The sequence below is a fragment of the Aphis gossypii genome, chromosome 2 (genome assembly GCF_020184175.1).
Source record: "Aphis gossypii isolate Hap1 chromosome 2, ASM2018417v2, whole genome shotgun sequence".
Taxonomy (NCBI): domain Eukaryota; kingdom Metazoa; phylum Arthropoda; class Insecta; order Hemiptera; family Aphididae; genus Aphis; species Aphis gossypii.
In genome coordinates this window covers 59861939-59872274 of record NC_065531.1, presented here as the reverse complement: position 1 = coordinate 59872274, position 10336 = coordinate 59861939, and the positions used below count along the sequence as shown (strand labels likewise).

The following is a 10336-nucleotide window of genomic DNA, read 5'->3' as shown; positions in this document are numbered from 1 at the left end:
CGGGCGAACGGAAATTCACGTCTTATCTTCTGGTTTTTCATTTATAAATTTTTTTCAACTATATAATATTATGTTATCACAAAATTACAATAATTATATAATATTATTATTATATTATATAATAATGTATTACGTACTATATTATACGTGCTATCTACATGAAAATATAAAGATACCTACCAATATTATATAATAAATACTGTTTTTTTTTTTAACAATAGTACTATGCTCTATGTAAATTATTTATCTATTTATAATATGATCGCTTGTTGATGCCGAAAGTACCGCCGTTCTGTATAATTTATATGCTTTGTAAATACATATCGAGCCCAGAGACACATTTTTTATTTAAATTCTGCCAGTAACTACCCTTCTCCTCGTCACAAACAAAAAAAAATAATTATAAATTACTTACCTAAAACTATTTATACAGCATTCATACACACATAGGTAAATACATTAGTAGTATAATTTGAAAATTCTAATACATCATCCATCCCTACTCCAATGCTATCCGCTACACTACGAAGGCAAGATTACAATGATGTCACTTTTTATGTTTTTTTTACATATTTCAAAAAAATGTTTAAGAAAAAACTCTATTTTATCATATACCTAATCCAAACACTTTTTGCATTATACTTGGCCAATTATATTTTAAATGGATTGATATCAAAAGCAATTATAGGTACTATACAAACATTAACACAACAATTATTATTAAAAAAAACTAACTCAGTTGACAGTTGTTGTCTATCTGTCAGTCTCGTCCATTTAAATGAAAAAAATTTGGTTCCACGCATTTTTTTTTTTTATAAAAATCATCTATCTATGATGCATAATTTATCAATGAATCTAAAATACAAAATTTACATTAATACCTATAATAAAAGTTAATAATTTATAATATTACCTAAATCCGTACATAATCTTTCTTTAATACATCAAAGTTTTGCTTATATGGTCTGAATAGACTGAATATTAATATTAAGTACTACCTAGTAAGTATCAATATTTATACGTAATCCTATATTTCTATACAGATAACGAGTAGAGGATTAGCATTAGCTACTTAGATATTCCCACATCCCACTACACAAATCGTTCTTGAAAATTGGGTTGTTAAATAGAAGTTGGTTTTCTTAATTATATTTTGCTAGTCCTAGAAACTTATTACTTGCAGTGTTCACAAACTAACACAATCGTACACAATATAGGTAACAACATATTATACAAAGATTCATTTAATGTTTGCAATAGTAATAATATTAATATTTAATAGTACGTAGTACGCTATCACACGAGTAAGTAACTATCTTTTTCTATTCTTGGGAATAGTATATAAATATCATGAAATTAGCGGAATACTAGTTGAACAATTTTATTGTTATGATTTATCTATAAAAGCCATAATATTATTATTATAAGTAGGTATATAATATTATCGGTATATTTACAAGAGATAAATATTGTCCGTTCGATCTACAAGTTTAGAATCGGCTATTATTAATTTGTAGGCACTCGGACACCTGACCATGCACAGACTGAGTAACGTATAAAAAAAAATTAAAAAACCAGTTGAATGTTTCAGTTTTATGATGGTTTTGCAAATTTTCCGCCCGCATTAAAAAATAAAAGTACAGTAAGTACACAAATATTTACACGTGTGTAATAATCCAGCGCGACGGTAGTGGCGCGAAGCTAAGTAAAAAAAAAAGCTGAGCGGTCGTTACCGTTACCGTTGTACATTACACGAGCCAGAGTTTGCCCATTGAATGTGTGTAAATTTGCCCGTTTTCTTTAGCCAGGGCTAACCTACAGACCTTATGAATGGACGGATTGGTCTGTTTGCGGTATCAATAGATCGGCATGATGTCCAGATTATATCTTTGTCGTTTTAAAAAAAAATTGGTTGAATAATGTCGAATATATTGGCAAAAAAGTTAAGTGTTTTTTAATGCAAAAAGATATTGTAACGTTTTACTTAGCAGCGCCAGTGACCGTATTACCCCCTCTATGCCGTATACGAGAGATTCAGTGTGTACGTTCACATTATGCGTATTTTCCGCCGCGCCGTGATATTGTTATTGTAAAAAACCACGCGTAATTATTGTTGTATTCCGTTGTTGTAGGGGGCCGTGTGGATCGTCGACAATATTAATATTTATTTAAGTTGAACGATGGCCGGGGGGGGGGGTAAAGATGCTTGTACTATAATAAGTAATGGAAAACGAATTTATTTTATTTATAAATTAATAATATACATTATTATTTTTAATTTAATTTACTTAGCAATTATTCATGGGATTACAATTATAGTCGAGATTAAAAATATAATATTACGGATTGCGGAAACACTCGTATTTAACATTTTTATCATATACACGTTAACGTTGAACGGGAAAACTAAATTGCAACATTTTTCCCCCATTGGATGTAGAAAGTGATTCTCAGATACCTCCCATACAGCATTTAAGAAATGATAACATTTTGTGAATATTTTGATGTGCTTGAATAATGAATATTGTATGAATATTAATTTCTTCTTATGGTAACAAAATATATTGTATTAATTATAATTATTAAATAAAAATGTTTACTAAATATTTTATATAAAGTTTCCACGAAAATTTTTTTGAACAATGATAATTTATAGCTATGTCTTAATGTCATACCGCAGATTCAATACGAAAAAGCTTGTAATACTGCAAGTGCAAGAGCGCATGCATCCTTTCGGATTGAAAACTGTTACATTTTCGTGACGTATACGCTACAACGATTTCCGCGATCGGTGGAATCCGTTCAACACGCCTTGCTATGCTTTTTAATTTTGATGATGATTTTCACTTATTATTATTTGCAATACACTACATCGGGGGTCTCCAAACTATAGCCCGCGGGCTCGATACGGCCCTCGAACAAATTTAAACCGGCCCGCGGCCTCCATAGGATAGTAGTAACGAGGAGATACCTGACATTTAAAAATTAAAAATTGTATGTGTTATAATAAATGTTTAAATTTTTGGTCCGCTAAGAGATGATGATATTTTTCGTGGCCCTTGAATAAAAAAGTTTGGTGACCCTTAGCACTACATGACGACCTGGCTGGCCACTCGCACAACACCTGCACAGTAGGTGTTTGCTGGCAGATTTATACGCAACTACCTGTATACTTGTCCCTAATCCTGATTCCGGGAAAACGCATTTGATGACAAAAAAAGATGGTCAAGTGAGTAACGTTCTGCTGTACAGATGGTCACTATAATGGATGTATTAAATTTAAATCCAATGATAGGTATGTCATTATATTATACAGAACACGATTCTGAACGGAGATGATTTGTTAGCCCATAGGATATAATATATAAAATATTTTATAATTTATATTTTAAATTGAGTGGTAAAAAACGTGATAGGTATCTATATAGACGGGACACTATTTTCAACACATTAACGTGTATATATTAATTATTATTAATGAATATTATAAATTTATATAATATCATATAATATTCATGCATAATATAATATATTGTTATTAACAATTTATTTAAGGGTTTATCAAGTGCACAACAAGTTTCTGAATTATGCTGGTTACCGTTTAAATATATTTCATCTACCCCACAATTATCAACCTATAAACAATTTAGTGTGTCTTGACTCACTTTAAATCTTGACGTCAGATTTTTAGTTATCGCTTTAACGAGGATTATTAAACGGACAAATACATTTGAATTCGATTGGCAGAACCTTCAAAACTTAAATAAATGAAATAATAGAGATAATTTTAACTGTGTGTGTATTAATAATATAAATAATAATACTTTTTTTTTTAGTATCTTGCCCAACCATTATTGTACGATAAAGATCAACACGATACACTTACTTTATTTTATATATTTTAGATAATATATATATTGTGTACTGCGAAGGACCTACATTATAAATTAATTGTATTAATGATTTCTAACGAAGTACAGCATACGTATCACATTGGTCGAACAATTATTCTGACCATTTGAGATTCAGGAGAATGAAATATTTGCATGTTAATATAATATAATACGTTAAGTTAACGTTTGTTTTTAAATATTCTAGGAGAGTGTCAGGACATTACAAATGGATGTCGTATACCTATACTTGCATATTATTATGTTGTCTCCGTGTCTAACCAACAAAGAAAATGGGATAAATGTACACACATTTTACTCATTAACCCCACCATACACCCCAATATATAAGTTTCTAAATAGTATCTAACTATCAAAGCATAATATTATATATATATATATCAAAAAATTATTATTATTATCAAATGTTACACGTATCGACAGCTCGTCAAATAATAACTGATTTTATATTTACAGACATCATACTGAATTATTCTGTATTTATAACTTATTATAATATAAATATTAGTATATTGGAAATAATTACGAGCATATGATGTGTTTTAATGTTTCATTAAAGCATACATGTATACACCATATTTTGTTCATAACATAATATCATATATTTACTTACACGACGCTATTATACAATATCAATATTAAATTATAAATACTCATACAAAGTTAAAAAACACAGAAAAAGGCAAATGCAATTATTAATATTAATATTTCAAATTATTTTTCAAAATTAAATTTATAATATTTGAAGTATGTTTATTTTTTATTCGCTTTTAGTATTAATAATTACCTCTTAATTAGAAAAATATTTTCTAGCCTGTCTTCAATGATATGTAGGTATAACGTGTTCACGTATCACATAAAACATATAGCTAACGTTCATCACTCATCAGACTGACAGACTCACACTAATAATAATCATTTACAAATAACACAAATATCACAATCAGTGACTGCAGTAAGTTATAAATTGCCTAAATATTACACCTATGAAAAATATAAAAAAAATATTTAATTATTTAACCAAACCTTAATCAATAGCAACCTTAAATTCTTAACCATAGATATTGAATGTAAATATAAACTTTATGATATATTTAAATAATATTATACATTTTATCTTAATCATTTAATATTTATCATATTTAAAATGTACCCATACAATACAATTATTATGTATTTCAGATTTTAATAATACAAATAGCTACATGGCGTTTTGCTTAGGGAATTTAGTTACATGTAGTGTTCTTATTTTCCCAGTACATGTATAATAGGAATGAATAGAAATAAATACAATTAGGTATGAGAGGTATAAATTTAATGTTTAAAAACAGAAAAATATTTCTCATCATTATATATAGATTATAGGTAATAGGTGGGTAGTAATTAAACTAATCAAGGATGAAATTGCTTTTTTCAAATACTTAGCACCTATCTATAATTCAACTAAAGTAGAAATATTGTATTTGTTGTTCACGACCTGAAGTTAAATGTATCATTTATCCTTACTATTAGACATTTTACCATTTATATTGAAAAACTATATTTTAGAAGCTGAGTGTTTACGAGAAAGATATTGATTTTACAATGGGTTTTACTTATTTAGTAAATACTTTTCCGTTTTCGGATAAAAAGAGTACAGCCTACTTGAACAATTTTATTGGTACTATACCCCCTATCGTCTGGAAATGTGACGCTGATGATAAGCACAAAAAATTAACTTTTGTATGGACTATCTATAGTTTTCTAAGAAGTAACAAAAAACAGTGTACAACATTTCTTTAGTAAAAGTTTCGATTAGTTTATAATATAATTATAAAAGTAATTTATTGCGACTTAAAAATTTAAATAGAGATTTATTTATTTCGGTATTTTTGTAAATTAATTCTATCGATTCAATTAATAATTATACATGTACATTTAAAAATTTTGTATACATTTCAGATATTAGCGCTTAAACTAGTATTTTCAAACCGTAATTGTCCTAATTCAAACTTGATTTTAAAATTTTAATATAACAATTAATAAATACATAGACTTAGATTCCGATCTCGACGTAATCTATAACTCTTTGGATACAGTTTGATATAATAGTCAATATCATAATTAAATATTAATATTAAACTATTTTCATACCAACACACTGTATTATATATTATACAATATTATCATAATACACGCATTAAGTAATACACATAACATTCCTGCCCGTGGTAACGACCGATATATTTATATTATTTCTGTGTCAATTAGTTGCGGTTTTATAGCTATACTTATTATTTTATATACCATCTACTCGGTAAGTAACAATGCAGCTTAAGTGATTATTATAGTTTGTTATCATATTATTATTTTCGCGTAATATTTTATATTATAATATATCCATACCATACACGGGCAAACTACTGCTTCAATGCTCGACAACTCCGGTGTCTGTAGTAAATTGCGGCAGGTGCCCGTCAAGGACCTAATACCAGAGAGTCGGTTGGCTGTCGTCGCAGGAGACTACTTCGTCTCAGACCCAGTGGTTTACGATGGCGATGACGTGTATGAAGTTAATTTGACTCCCGACAATCTTATCAACCGACAAGCCTGTCCCCGATTTTCTAACTTGGAGACGTGGATGTTACCAGACATCGAATATATGTTTCTTAGGTGCATTGCCGGCGCGTAAGTATATGACGATATACCTAATATTATATCAGGAGAGTCAATCGCTAATCGTTTTCATTTAAAATTGATTGTATTATTTACAATATAATATCAATGATTTAGTTATACATTTAAATTCTGACTATAATATTAATTATTTATTTATGTTTGTCAATTAAATCTCTATAATTTTTAACAATTATTAATTAATTTGAAAATTACTTTGAAATATTTTTTCAATCTGTTGATATCATATATAGTATATAATATACTTCATGAAGTATATCTAATATCTATATCTACCTATTTTTACATCATGCACAATAATGATGTTATATATAATAATTAGTATGAAAAGTGATTAAAAAAGCGTATTTCCATTTTAAATTATCACGCTTATATTTCAAATAGAAACATTTTATGTTATTAATTTCTTAAAATAATTTTGTTTTCAATACAATTCAATATATTATGTATGAAGTTACCTATAATTTTTTTAATAATTTCTAATATGAATATTACTGATTTATATTCTATGTAAATTGTGATAAAATTATAAAAATATATTTTTAAACTAAAGATAAATTATTGCTACACATAAATTTTTTTGAACTATAAGTTTTTCATAGGGATGCTAATGAAGTTGAAAATTTTGTTGCGTATGCAGAAAAAAACCATTGGTTAGGTGGAAAAAATATATCTTTGAATTTGGACGTAAGCAAAACTATATTTAACAGACAAACTAAATTAGTATTACACAATTCTAGTAAGTTAAAAATATTTTATATAATATTCAAAAGATAACTATATCCTTTATGTATCATCAATTTTATGTTTTGTTAAAGAACCACAGAAATCTCTAGACTACCACGTAACAAATACATCTCAGCCGTTCAAAAAAACTAATTTCGTACTTGAAGATTGGCCATACGTTAACTTAAATGAGCCATTAATATCAAAAGGTGTTTCCATAAACTTATGATACAACTTACTTGTATAACTTGCATCTATTTTTGTTTGTTAAGGAACTGATAATGAACTCCCGCCGTGGATGAGATCGCGAAACAAACAATTTAACACCTGCCTTCCTATAAGAACTAATAAAATTCAACAATTAGGTAAAAAATTATTCAGTTAAGACTCGAAAGAAATAATCTTATTTTTGATTTGTATATTTATTTTGCTCGAGATTGATATAATACGAATTATTGTTATATTTACCTACCTACTTTTTTTTTAACAAAATTAACGTAAATGTAACTATATAGTATATATTATATAAATAACTATCAAAATTATTGTTGTTATTATTATTTTTATAAAGCCGATGACCAATAATTATAACTCATAAGTACTCAATAAATTAATATTAATTATTGATCAATATATTTTATATTTGTTTCTATAATCGTTTTTAGTTTTTTCGACGCGCCAATATGATTTGTTGCAAGGAGACAGGAAACTACAACAAACACAACAACAGAAGCAACACCTACAGCCACATCAACTGCACCAACAACAATATCAACACCTTCATAAATTACATCAACTACAACGACCGCAACACCAATACCAACAACAACACCAACAACAACAACAACAACAAAGAGCTATTTTTTTCCCGTCACCATCACGTCAACAAATGTTTATGCATGGTCAGCAACAAATGACACCTCTCTTGTTCAATATCGCGGCTTTCCAGCGTTGGCCAAGCAACTTTTACCAACGATTTTCTACTCCATTTCTACCACCGACACATTATCAGCTAGACCCAATTAATAAAGATTCGCCGCCAGCAACTATTACCCAAACGTAATGCACAAATTTTGGTATACTAGATCAAACATAGTGTACGATCAACTTGATTCGATTTCATGTAAACGATTTATTAGGATGCTTAAATCTTTGCGAACGTTGATCGAATAGTACCTAATTTAGAATATTTTTATTTTTTTAACTCGCATATTATCATCAATTTTCGAGGACAAATTTGTTATTATGTCCAACAAAGTCATTTGCATATCAGTTGCTATACAATAAATAATAATAATTATGATGTAGCTCATCATTGCAACGTTTTATTTGTGCGCGATATATTATTCAAATTTTGATATAATATTTTAATCTGCAGTTTATCATATCGAATCAAAAATAATAAATATTTGACGATTATGACGAGTTTGGTTAATAAAAATTATAAATGATTAATACATTGTTGATTTTATAATTAAAATAAATCATTCGGCGAAAATTTTAAATTGGGTAAAAAAATAATAATTTTAAAATAATATAATATGATACAAAATTATTTAAAACAATACTAGTTTTTCTTGATATGATAATAATCTATAAATATAAAATTTAAACACCACTCACTGTAAATTGGTCCATCAACTACAAAAGGTTGGATCACCTTGGCTAGGTAAAACAAATGTTAACATATGTTGTTTTACGTGCGATATTGTTAGATTTTTCAAACTTCTTCACCATTGATCACACCATTTCAATCGGATTGAATTCACAATGGTAAGCAGGCAATCACAAAACTGTTTTTCTAGTATTTTTCACAATATCATCGGTAACGTGTGAGTTATCGGTAAGTACCTTAAAAAATTCATAGATTTTGAAATTTAATAAACATCCATTATAAATAAAAATAATAAAGTATAATATGTATAATTTATATATTTCATATTTTAATTGTTACTTTAATTTTATACATTGTACGATTTCCACTTAAGGTCGTTTTTATATATTGTGAAAGATAGAATTCTTCGCCTTTAAACTTTAGTCATTCCACCATGTTTGCCTTTTTTCTTGCCATTATTGGAATTTTTTCTTTTTTACGTCGAATGATGTATGATCTACTATACAGCACAATTACAGAATTGTCGTCTACAGAGGTACTTTATTTCTTTGAATAAGTCTTGATTTTTCTAATATCTGGCTATTCATTTTGTCGTAGGTAGTCTGAGGTATTTTTTTTTTTTTTTATTATTTAAAAAGAATTCACACTACTTATATCCCAAAAAGGTATATTATTCACAGGTAGTAAATTCAACAAATAACTTGTGTTGGCGCTGCGGGCGATTGTAAACTCCGCCAGAATCCTGCTCATGATAAAAAGGTAATAAAAGGTCTAATGTGAATTCCTCCAATTTCGAAATTCGAAATAATAAAAAAATTACAAATGTATTACAAACATTTTTATAAATGTAACGTACAACACCACGGTTAAGAATTACAACATCCCGGTATGATCGTTAGCCCATATATTGACACCTACATGAGACTGATCAGCACATACACATAAATAATAATATTATAGCTGTAGGTATATTTGTTAATTTTTTTTTTTGTCTAATTATAATTATTTTGTTATTGTAAGTAATATAATATGTTTCATCAGTCGTCTGTATAATAATATGATTATTATTATTTAAGTTTTTTTCTATAACCAGTCTGAACAATCTCATCGTCGTTATTACTTATTAGCATAATATGGTTCCGGAATAAATAGTAAAGATACAATTTAACAATAGATAACAAGGACTAATAAAACTATGTTATATTACATACTAACTATGTACTGCAATATATCATATGTATTTATTGGGATCATATTTAACTAATATGCAATAATGGGCCTGTTTTATAATAGGCATGGTTCTAAGGAAGAGTATACTAAAGGCAGGAATTGCTTAAGCTCTCTCTAAAAAGTTTCAAGCACCCATACCAGTCTCCCACTCACTAAAAATCTAACAAACGTTAAATGT

At 27.9% G+C, this 10336-nt stretch overlaps 1 protein-coding gene across 1 annotated transcript; it reads left to right on the top strand.

Annotated features, from left to right (window-relative positions):
• The first annotated feature begins 6072 nt into the window (after positions 1-6072).
• On the top strand, positions 6073-8798 carry LOC114130668 (alpha-protein kinase 1-like). The gene is made up of 5 exons (XM_050200419.1): positions 6073-6578; positions 7190-7326; positions 7406-7522; positions 7586-7678; positions 7979-8798. The coding sequence occupies exons 1-5, from the start codon at positions 6322-6324 to the stop codon at positions 8374-8376; spliced, it is 1002 nt and encodes a 333-aa protein (XP_050056376.1). The 5' UTR covers positions 6073-6321; the 3' UTR covers positions 8377-8798.
• The last annotated feature ends 1538 nt before the right edge of the window (positions 8799-10336 follow it).